Genomic DNA, 12,254 nt, shown 5'->3' with positions numbered 1-12,254 from the left:
CATTTAATGTATGACAGCTTAAGAGTAATTTAATTTAGGAAATAAAAACTCAACATACATCAGTAAATCCTAGACTTGGCTATTTTCTTTCTTTAAGCAATTAATATTGAGTTATATAGTGGAATTGTTTCTGTTAATAGTTAAAGAAATGGAGTGGGTATATGATATGAGGGATAGAATATGTTTGATTGTGAGTCAGGAAAACCTGGGCTAAAATTTCCACCAACTATCTGTGTGATCAAGGGAAAGTTTCTGTAGCCTCTGTGAGCCTCAATCAACTCCCTAGGTTGAAATATGTTAAAAGGAGTAACTATTTCATTTTACAAATGAAGATATTGAGACCCAGGGAAGATAAATAATTTGTTATGGATCACAGGTAGTTTAGAGATGAGATCTGAGCTCAGGCCCTGAATTCAGTAATTTTTCTCTCTTGTACCATGCTTTTGCTGCTTGGCTTATACAAACAGGGGATAGGAAAGAAATGGTACAGGTCTGAAAGATTAAATTTATTCTGCTCTACTCTCAAAAGGACAAAACTAGGAACAATGAGAAATTCAAATTAGTAGATTCAGATTCATGTAAAGAAAAATTCCCTAAAAACTGAAGTTGTTCTAAAACAGAGTAAGCTACATTTCTGCTTTGTATCAAGTTCCCTAAAACTAGTGCTCTTCAAAAGAGTCTGAATGTCCATTTATTAAGAGATTTTGTAAAAAAGTTGGTTCTGCTCAAGTACACATTGAGCCAAATATTCTCAGGTCCGTAGTATTTCTAAGATTCTATTACTTCCAATCTTTTCAAACCCAATTTAAAGGTTACCTTCTGCAAGAAATCTTCTCCAAGGGGGCAGCTGGGTAGCTCAGTGAATTGAGAGCCAGGCCTAGAGACGGGAGGTCCTAGATTCAAATCTGGCCTCAGACAATTCCCAGCTGTGTGACCCTGAGCAAGTCACTTGACCCCCATTGCCTACCCTTAACACTCTTCTGCCTTGGAGCCAATACACAGTATTGACTCCAAGACGGAAGGTAAGGGTTTAAAAAAAAAAAAGTCTTCAAGTTTTCTAATCAATGACTCCCTTCTTCTGTCATCCATTATCCACCATGAGGCTGTCTATACCTCTCCACTGTCTATACATCTTCAGACACTGAGTGGCTGTGTGCCTCTGAGCAAAGTGACAACTCTCAGTCCCAGTTTATTCATATATAAAATAGGGAGAGTAATGCCACCTCCTCACAAGGTTCTTTTGATAGTGAGTCCCTTCAGGATTGTCTTGGATCTTGTACTGCTAAGAATAGCATAACTGTCGATCATATAAAATTGCTTTTATTATATAAAATGTATATAATGGTTCTACTCAGTTTACACAGCATCAGTTCAAGTAGGCTTTTCTGAAATCATCCTTCTCATCATTTCTTGTTCAAATGCTCCAGTGATGGACAACCTCTCAATTTCCAAGTCTGTGCCACCACAAAAAAAAGCACCTATAAATATGTTTGTACAAAGTGATCCTGAAAAGGTTATTTATTAAAAAAAATTTTAAGGCAAATAATGACATACTTCTTTACAAACAGAAGGAATTTTTTTTTAATTGTGCTGGTGATTAAGAACTACATTTCTACTCCCTGTCTCTCTCCTGAAGTTTAATCTCCTCTCGTCACTGCCTATGCGACATTTCAAACTGGTTTCCCAGAGATATCTCAAAGATTTGTTGGTTTGTTTTACCAATTACTTGTAATAACAAATTTTCAAATAACTTATCCTAAGTTATATGATCAAACTTCTCTCCTTCCCTTCCCCCTCTTGTGCAGGCAGGTGATTTGACCTGGGTTATTTATGTATTATCATGCGAACATATTTCCATATTCTTTATTTTTGTGAGGAATCTTATAAAGTCAAAACCCCAAAACATAAACCCAAATAATCAATTCAAAAACTGTAAGCTTTCATCTGCCATTCAAGTCATCACATATTTGGTATGCACTTAATCATTTTCAACATACAATGTGCAAAGACAAAAACAAAACACTCTCTCCTCAATCCTCTCAGGGAAATAACATGTACACGGAAATTACAAAATGTAAGGAAAAAAGAGATAAACTATTTCTGTCTTCTGATATACCAGTCACATAAATTATCACCAGCCAATAAAAGTTGTTATAGACAAGAATCTCTGAAAAAAGAAGAAATATAAAGTAAAAGGAAGGCTGTTGAGATTCCCATGTTAAAAACCAAATCAACCAAAATTAGAAGGGAAGCAGTAAATTAGGAAAAAATCTTTATAACAAAAACCTCTGACAAAGGTCTAATTTCTCAAATTTATAAGCTAAATCAATTGTACAAAAAAATCAAGCCATTCCCCACTTGATAAATGGGCAAGGGACACGGATAGGCAATTTTCAGATAAAGAAAAAGTGTTCTAAATCTGTTATCATTAGAAAAATGCAAATTGAAACCTCACACCTAACAGATTAGCTAATATGACAACAAAGGAAAGTAATAAATGTTGGAGGGGATGTGGCAAAATTGGGACACTAATACACTTCTAGAAGACTTGTGAAGGTCCAACCATTTTGGAGGGCAATTTGGAATTATGAGTAAAAGGCTTTAAAGACTGTCTGCCCTTTGATTCAGCCATACCACTGCTGGGTTTGTACCCCAAAGAGATCATAAGGAAAAAGACATAGCTATGCTCTTTGTGGTGGCAAAAAAATGAAAAATGAGGAGAAAGGATGCCCTTTGATTGGGAAATGGCTGAAACGAATTGTGGTATTTATTGGTGATGAAATACTATTGCGCTAAAAAGAATAATTAAATAGATGAATTCCATGTGAACTGGAACGATCTCCAGGAATTGATGCAGAGCGAAAGGAGCAGAATCAGAACATTGTACACAGAGACTGATACACACAATCAAATGTAATGGACTTCTCTACTAGCAGCAATGCAATGACGCAGGACAAATCTGAGAGACTTATAAGAAAGAACACTATCCACATCCAGAGAAAGAAGTATGGGAGTAGAAACACAGAAGAAAAATATTTGGTTGATCACATGGTTCAATGGGGATATGATTAGGGATGCAGACTCTAAACAATCACTCTGTTAAAGATATTAATAATATGGAAGTAGGTCTTGAGCAATGATACATGTAAAACTCAGTGGAATTATTGTTGGCTATAGGAGAGAGGAGGGAGAAGGCCAGGGGAAGAATATGAATCATGTAGCCATGGAAAAACAGTCTAAATTAATTAAATAAATAAATTTAAATGTGTGTGTGTGTGTGTGTGTGTGTGTGTGTGTGTGTGTGTGTGTGTGTGTAAAAAAATAAAAAAAATTTTAAATGGGGTGTAAGCCAGGAGGAAGAAGGGGAAGGAGGGAGGGAGAGCTAAGTTCAATCATATAACTTGTCGAAATTTGTTATTACATGTAATTGGTAAAAAATAAAAAACTTAAAAATAATAAAATGGGGTACAAGGATGTCAGTTGTCTCCAAAACTAACCCTCATTTTTAAAAAACTGTAAACTTTGTCTGGGTAGAAACTAGATTAAGGCCATTATCAGGTTTTCTCTAAGGCCAATTTGAGATTGTTAGGGAAATGTCTCCCTCTGCTGCTTAAAACAGAACCATTCTTCCGAAAGTAATGGTATGAAGATGAGCTAAAACACTGAATGAATCAGAAAAGCCATCTTTATTCGCTTTATATTTATTTATTAAGAAAAACTCACCCTCTAATGGAAAGTATTTCTCATGTTGTATATAATATATATAAATAAGTATATGAAAGAGACCATTAAATAAAAGATATTCTTATTTAAGTTCCAGAAAAACATTCTAAGAAGGATCTATTAAATAATTCAACTATATTACAAAGACAACACTATCAATAATCTATGAAATTCATCTTTCATTCTAATTCCATTTCCCTACAAAAGAGTATATTCTAGGTTTTTTCCTTTTTTTAAAGAATTTTTATTTTTGCCTCAAATTACACGCAAAATAATTTTTGATTATTTTTCATAATTTTTGAATTCTAAATTCCCTTCCTTTCTCTCTCCTGTATCCTCCTTAAAAAGGCAAGAACTTTGATATATATTACATATGTCTAGTCATGCAAAATGTTTCAATATGTATTTCAAGCACTTCTAAAATTTTTTTAAATGCCTCTTATTAATGCCCTTTGTCTTTCATATCAAAATTGTTTCTGGAAGATAAAAAACCCTTTTCTTCCACAATGATCCCTTCTTTTAAAATAATTAAGCTATATTATATATATATATATGTATATATATATTATATGATAATTTAAAATTATATGCTATAACTTTTGTTTAAAATAAATGTTTGGGGCAGCTGAATGACTCAGTGGATTAGAGCCACGCCTAGAGACAGGAGGTCCTAGCTCAAATCTGGTCTCAGACACTTCCTCGCTGTGTGACCCTGAGCAAGTCACTTGACTCCCATTGCCTAGTCCTTACCACTCTTCTACCTTGGAACCAATACACAGTATTGATTCTGAGATGGAAGGTAAGAGTTTAAAAATAATAATAATAATTACTATTCCAACAGTCTCACTCAGAGAATGCTAGGGTTAAAAACACATGCACCTGTAGTAAGAGTCATCAAAAAGCATGTTTAACATTTCTCAAATGCAATCAATCAATTTCTCTTTCTTTTCAATTCTTATTCTAGCTTTTGATGCATCTACAGTATCATTCCAAGATACACGCACCACTGTTAATACTCAAGAGGATCTCCATTCCATTATATATCCATGATATGAAGACTCTTCTTCTACTTGTGTTTTTCCTTTTTGTGGATTTCTATGTGGATTGCTAAAATGATCTCTTTCACATGGCCCTATAATGTCCCACGGTTTGAGGCAATCAGCACAATGACACTACAAATAAGAACATTTGGTAAACTTTACCCCCTACGGAGAATTTCGCTTCCATTTAGACTGTGCTAATGATAATCTCTATGTCACTGGACAACAACATCTGGGAAAAACTTTGCTCCAGATGATACAAAAAGGATTTGAAGTTTACAATTGCACCAGTAATGAAAAAGATAACTATTTCTTCACAACGCTGTAAGCATTGTGTTTCATTACTTTTAATTATTTCTGCCAATTTAATTATTTCTGCCAAGTATCTTGAGGTTAAGTAGTTTTTCCAGTGCTTACTGAGAATTCACATTTCATCATACTACATTTCGTTTTCTTTCTTCTCTTTTTTCCATTTGAAAACTCTTCCACAAAACAACTAACATGGAAAAATGTTTTACAAAATTATACATGTAAGATCTATATCAAATAGCTTGCTGTCTTGAGGAGGGCAAAGAAGGAGTGAAAGGAAGGAGGATCAGAAGGGAAAGAATTTAGAACTCAAAATTTAAAAAATAGAATGTTAAAAACTGTTTTTAAATGTAATGGGGAAAAAATAAAATATTATTTTAAAAAATAAAGACAATTCATGTTTCTCCTTTGTAAATTGTCTATTCCTATCTACAGTATAGCTTTTGAATCCAAAGACAGTAAGTTGTCAAATATACTTATCATTCTAGTTAAAAGTAATTTAAAATAATATTTTCTTACCATTCCATATTATAGAAAACTCTACATTCTCATTAAATAATAAAATAATGGACCCAACTAATGTAAGCTTGTTTCCTGGGAAGTCTTTCTTCTTACCTTCTTAAAGAATGTTGCTGGTGCCATTTCAGCTCCATTTAATGTTCTTAAGAGGAACATTGGCCAAGATGATGCATTCATTTGAAATCCTATTTAATATAAATAATAAAGTTTTAATTTTAAAAATTACAGTATGAGATTTTTCAACAAGTTTAGAGAAGTAACAAAAGTGTCAATAATAAGAATGCTTAAAGTATAAACATCCTACCCAGAAAATGAATGTATTTTGCTGGCACTCAGAATTATATTGGTACAATGATCTATGATTATAGTGAAAACAAATAACAAAAACCATTCTTTAGAGTCAAATTGAACCACAAGACTTATAAGGTAATAAATGCAGGCTTTGTGCCCCATTCCTCCTGAAGAACAACTTCCCCCACACCCCCTTCCATCCCCCAAATCTCTTAACAGCTGCAATGGGGCAGTAATAGTAAAAGTAACAGCTGTGTAAAGATTTTAAAGATTTTTTTTAAACTTCTTTCAGCACTATCGGGATCTCTCTCTCATATTCCCACTATCCTAACCTAATTGCCTCTCCTCTGAGGAAAAATCTGTTCCAATTCTTGTAAGGTCTTCTTCAACAGCCCCTAAAGGTGATTAGCTACTTTTAGAAATCAATGCTAGCCAAAAAAGATTTAAGAGGTGCACCTCTTTTTAATTTTGTTTTTTTTTTCTAAAGACTGGGCCTCCCTATATCACCTAAAATAAAGGTAAAAAAGTTACTCATGGTACTCATTCCACTACTGATGAGCACAGTAACTTTGATCTGCTCCATGGCTGACCTGGGCCAGATTGCCCCCACCTTAGGCCACCTAGTGACTTCACTGCTTCTGGGGAGTGGAAGGTGCAATATTAATGCTCAGCTTAGTGCAGAAATCCACCCAATAGGCATAGGTAAGAAGTGAACTCAAGTGACAAAAGCTTTAGCTTCCTAGTAGCTTGAAATATAGGTGTGCCACACCATGCTTGATTAGGGATTTCTTTCTTAGCAAGCTTTCAAGCTAACAATGGCATCTTCAGAAACTGGCACAGGCTTAAAGCCTCTGTTTTGTTTTTTGTTTTTTTTAAGAGATGATCAGTTTCCCTAGGCAGCTGTCTATATGGATGCTCAAATTGCACATACACAACATCTCAGTGTCTGCACTAAGAGCAACAGGCAAATGAAATGCTTATGATAAATAAGTGAGTCTGAAGGGAGGGGATTTTAAAAATTAACCAAAAAACTATGCACGAAACAATGCTTTACCAAAATTTGAGAAAAAGTATACCCATGAAGAAATATGAAAGGAACATGTGATTTAAACACAAAGATTCCTAATCAAGAAGTGTTGATCTGGGGTGCAGCTGGGTGGTTCAGTGGATTGAGAACCAGGCCTATAGATAGGAGGTCTTCAGTTCAAATCTGGACTCAGACACTTCCTAGCTATGTAACCTTGGGCAAACTCACTTAACCCCCACTGCCTAGCCTTTGCTGCTCTTCTGTCTTAGAACCAATACACAAGATTAAAAAAAAAAAAAATTTATCTGACATCACAGAATATATAAATAATGTGTATAAGTGTGTATACATACACATATATGTATTTATACATAGACATATAAGGTACCTAAATTATTCTAATGTCTCATACTTTTCATTTGATCAACAAAATTGAATTTTCTGATTTTGTGGCTCACTTTTCCCTCCTCTTTTATTTTAATGTGACTTCAAAAAAATTTAGTCCTTTACTAATAAATTTCAATGGAACTGTAAGTTAACTATGTACAGAAACCAAAAAGACAAAGTGATAAAACTTAAAAATGGAAAAAAATAAAGAGGAAAAAGTGAAGTTTTCTGCAAAATGTAATCCTGCAAAATTCAGGGCAGATACAAATGGGGATTACATAATTAAAAACTAACAGAAATTTCACTAAAACTGTGGTGAGAATATCTGAATTGTCACTATTTTAAAAAACAACATAGATTATCACAGGAGACATTAATCTATAATTTCAAAGCAAAAACCTAAGAGTCTGACACATAGAATTTCCACAATAAATACTTACTGAAAGACTGGTTCATAACCTAAATTGGGCAATTAAATGTGTTTAAGACCTCATTCCAAGGCAGCTAGATGGCAATGGATAGATAGCCTGGCCTCAGACACTTTCTAGCTATGTGACCCTGAGCAAGTTATTTATCCTCATCTGCCTAGCCCTTACCCTTCTATCCTAGGAGTTGTTATGAAGACAGAAACGTTAAAAAATATACCACATTCAGGGGCAGCTGGGTAGCTCAGTGGATTGAGAGCCAGGTCTGGAGACGGGAGGTCCTAGGTTCAAATCCGGCCTCAGACACTTCCCAGCTATGTGACCCTGGGCAAGTCACTTGACCCCCATTGCCCACCCTTACCAATCTTCCACCTATTAAGTCAATACACAGAAATAAAAGGGTTTAAAATTTAAAAAAAAATTAAAAATAAAAAAAAATATACCACATTCAGCTGCAATTCTGTATATTTCTTTCAGAGATTTTTACAAATGAATGTACCTCATATAAATATATATTACCAATATGAGGGAGAAAATTCAAAATATGAATATTTTTTTTAATTTAAAATATTTTAAAATAAAAATAAAAATAAAAAATTTTAAATGTATTTGCTTCTGAATATAAACTTTCAGACTAGGAAAGTAGCAAATCTACCCTTTAGAGGAAACCAGAAACAAAACTAAAACTCTCCACTAAATATATTCTGTAGTAAAGTGGGTAGGGATAACAATGTAGATCTAGTAAGAGAAGTAGAAAGATAAGTGACAAGATTCTAAAGGTATCAAACTTAAAATTTTAGAAAATTCAGAAACGAGAATTAATTGACTATTCGTACCTGACTTCCAAACAAATATCAAGTAAAAACTGAGAGCATGTCATTTCATTTATTTTAAGATAATTAAATTAATTCATCAATATTTTCTAGAGTATAGTCTACCTTTCAAGTTTCTTTGAACAATAATTGTCTGTTCATATTTATGTACTATTTTATAGTTTTCAAAACACTTCTCACAACAGTCCATGAAGTAGATAGTGCGTAAGAGAAAAAAAAAATTTAACTCATACATCTTAGAGAGAAGGATTATGTTATGCAAGTCCAAATGCTATTTCTAGAACCAACAATGTTTCCCCATATAAAAAAAAACTTCCTCCCCAAAATGGAGCAGATTCATAAGACTAAGAACACGTTTTTATATTTTAAAATGATTTGGCAAAAAGCATATTAACATCTGCTCCTCCTTCAATGACTTCTCATAAATCTTTTAAGACTGGACCTTCTAACTCCCAGTAACAATGCTCCTCAAAATGCTCTAGTTTAAAGTGAAGTTTGGCATCAGTCACCACCTTTCTCCTGTGCTCATAAACATATCCAACCATACCACCTGGTTCTGACTTAAAAGTAAATTTTAATGGACAACAGGGAGTTTACCCTTTTCCCTAGGCAGGTATCTGGTCCCAATATATGGTTTAAAAAAAAAAAAAGTAGATCCTAATTGAATTACTCACTATCTCTAAAGGGGGGAGGAGGGAAGGGAGGAAGGGAGACAATTTGGATCTTATAATTTCAGAAAACATATGTGGAAAATTGTATGTAATTGGGAAAATAAGAAATCTTTGATTTAAAAAAGTAGAGTGTTCTCCTTGAGTGGGTAAACAAACATATATGCTGTAGGATTAACTTTCCATCAGTGTGGATGTTCTAATAGATTGTAAATCCTTCTACACCTCAAGAGTAAGTATCCCAGAGATGTTATACCCCCCTAAACATCCTCCCAAAAAGAGTCATAAATAATTGGGCAACCTGATTGAGCCATTCTAAACCTAACTGAAATACTCGTTACATGGCAGATAAAAAAGTTTACTCCTAGGCTCAGAAACCTTTCCAAATTAGTTAACAGTTACCTAAAACCTCAGAGCCAATACATTCCACAAAAAATTACTGAAGTAACAGCAAACACAGCCTGAATTTTAGAGGTCCAATACTGAATTTAATTGCATGGTATAATAGTATTCTGCTAACCTATCATCATTTTTCTTTTCCTCATGCAAATTTGTAAAGCTTCCTAGGGATATTGTAGAGATAAAAAATAAAATCACTCCCAAATTATTTTATTGAGTATCAAACTAAAAGGAACAAAGTGAAAATTTTTCTCCTTACCCAGAGGAGGTTGAAGCATGCCCCCTTTCTTTTCACAAGTTCCAATAGGCTGTATGTCTGAGGAATCTACAAGTCTCCAAAAGTCATTTTTATTGTCACTACCATCCAGTCGCAATCGTAATCTGGCACCAGTAATTCCAATAACTGTGGCAATACACACAGAGGTGACATTTCGTGGGTCACGTGCTTCCAATTTCATTCCAATTTTAAAGTCATTAGTAGGTGGAATCTTGGACTACATTTAAAAAAAAGACATGTTTATTAAAATATACATTCTATACAGAGAAAAAATATATAATTTGTTATCATACTGCTTAGGCATATTTTTTTTCAAAATAGAGCTTTAACTATATTCCACATATAACAATAGAGAATATAAAACAACAGGTCTGCTGTTGAACTGAAAATGGTCACACCAATCCACTTCAACAAATATGCTAATATTTGGATATACATCAATTTGTTGTTCCATGAGCTCAAAGACATAAATGTTGCCCTGCTAATGGATGTCATCTTAAACCCCTTTAAGTTTAAACATCCTAGACCAGTGAGGGGCAAACTTTTTAAAGAGGGAGCCAAAGGAAAGGAAATGCTCATCTGTCAGTCTGTTTCTCTTTCAAAGTTTCATTGTATTGTATCCTACTCATTGCATTCATCAGATTAGGAATAATATCACACAGTCAGATAGAACATTTCAAGGGGGCCACATCTGGCCCGCAGGCGGTAGTTTACCCATCACTGCCCTAGACTGATGGGACAACATGTTCTTGACAGGAGGCATTCTAAAATGCCAAGTGAGTGATACTAACTATGGCACATACTTTCTCGAAGCCCTCCTACATTGAAAATATGCCAATTACTAGTGAAAACACTATCAATTATTTGGTGAATTATCTTTGGTGACCTTACTACCAAGAAAAGTCAGTTATCAGAAAGTGGCTCCTCCCCTAAAATAAAAAAGCCCTTCTGGGCAGTTAATAACATACTAATTATTCTATGAAATTTTATAGGCCTCCATTACATTAAAGAGTTTTATGGCAATATACTACCTGTCTGAAACACTGTGATGGAGCAGCTAAAGATCCAGTCTCTCTCAAGTAACAGTCCCAGTTAAAATGTTCTAGAAAAAAAGTAAAAATTCTTTAGAATAGACAATACTTGAAAAACATTCTGGAATAAAACACATACAAAATGTTTCACTAAAATACATATAACAAACATTTTTTCTTAATGTCTTCTCAATTCCTACTCTGAAGTTTCCTTGTGGAATGGAGGTGGAGGAACCCAAAAGCTTTGCCAACAGAACTTAAAACACCACAGATTCTAACAACCAAATTAGAGTTAGAATATCCCCAATGCTGGTTTCAAAAAAAAAACAAAAAACACAACTTATCAAGACTTATCATGAACTGATACAAAGTGAAATGAACAGAACCAAGAGAACAATGTATACAAGTAACAGAAATACTCTAATGATAATCTGTGTAAGACTTAGCTACTCCAATCAATAAGAGATTCAGGATAATTCCCTAGGATTCATGATGAAAAATACTATCCAACTACAGAGAAGTGATGGACTCTAAAATATTTTTTCTTATTTTCTTACTCTCCTTGATTTTTGTGGAAATGATTTTTATGAGTTCACATACATAATGGATATCACATTTATTGCCTTCTTAATGGATGGGAAAGAAAGGGGAAATGAAATTTGGACATTAAAACTAAAAATAAAATAAAAGAATATCCTGAAAGTTAAAATGATATGAACAAGTAGTTTCCAAGGGAAAAAAATCCAAGTTATTACCAATCATATGAAAAAATGCATAAAATAATTAACAATTAGAGAAACTCATGCCTACCAGTAAAAGTTTACAAAAAAAGAATTAGAACAAATGTTGGAGAGGCTGCAGGAAAAGAGATAAACTAATTCACAGTTTCTGGAACTATAAACTGCTACAGGTATTCTGAAAATTTGGAAATAAGCTCTAAAAGTTATTAAAACTGTGCATACTCTCACACCCAGTGACACCTCTACTTAGGCCTAAACCCCAAAAGGTCAAAGAAAGAGGAAAAGGATGCAAATACAAAAACACGTCAGCTTTTCATTTGCCCTTTTCTTTTTTTCTTTTTCTTCTTTTTCTTGCAATGGCAAAGAACTAGAAACCAGGAGGGTGTCTGGTAATTGGGAAATAGTAAAACAGAGTACAAATGTATTACAATAAGAAATGATGCTTTTCAAGAAAGATGAGATTCAAATCCGGCCTCAGACACTTCCCAGCTGTGTGACCCTGGGCAAGTCACTTGACCCCCATTGCCTACCCTTACCACTCTTCCATCTATGAGTCAATACACAGAAGTTAAGGATTTAAAATAA

At 34.0% G+C, this 12,254-nt stretch overlaps 1 protein-coding gene across 1 annotated transcript in view; it reads right to left on the bottom strand.

Moving 5' to 3' along the window:
- The window catches only part of SCML2 (Scm polycomb group protein like 2), a 139,005-nt gene that overhangs the window by 72,854 nt on the left and 53,897 nt on the right, over nucleotides 1-12,254 (bottom strand). The window contains exons 4-6 of the mRNA XM_044666952.1: nucleotides 10,930-11,000; nucleotides 9,881-10,115; nucleotides 5,688-5,776 (exon numbers count right to left, since the gene is read on the bottom strand). Of these exons, the coding sequence (XP_044522887.1) occupies nucleotides 5,688-5,776; nucleotides 9,881-10,115; nucleotides 10,930-11,000 (395 nt within the window). The remainder of the gene's footprint in view (nucleotides 1-5,687; nucleotides 5,777-9,880; nucleotides 10,116-10,929; nucleotides 11,001-12,254) is intronic.

The sequence above is a fragment of the Gracilinanus agilis genome, chromosome 3 (assembly GCF_016433145.1).
Source record: "Gracilinanus agilis isolate LMUSP501 chromosome 3, AgileGrace, whole genome shotgun sequence".
In the NCBI taxonomy this organism is placed as follows: Eukaryota; Metazoa; Chordata; class Mammalia; order Didelphimorphia; family Didelphidae; genus Gracilinanus; species Gracilinanus agilis.
This window is presented reverse-complemented; position numbering and strand designations above follow the sequence as displayed.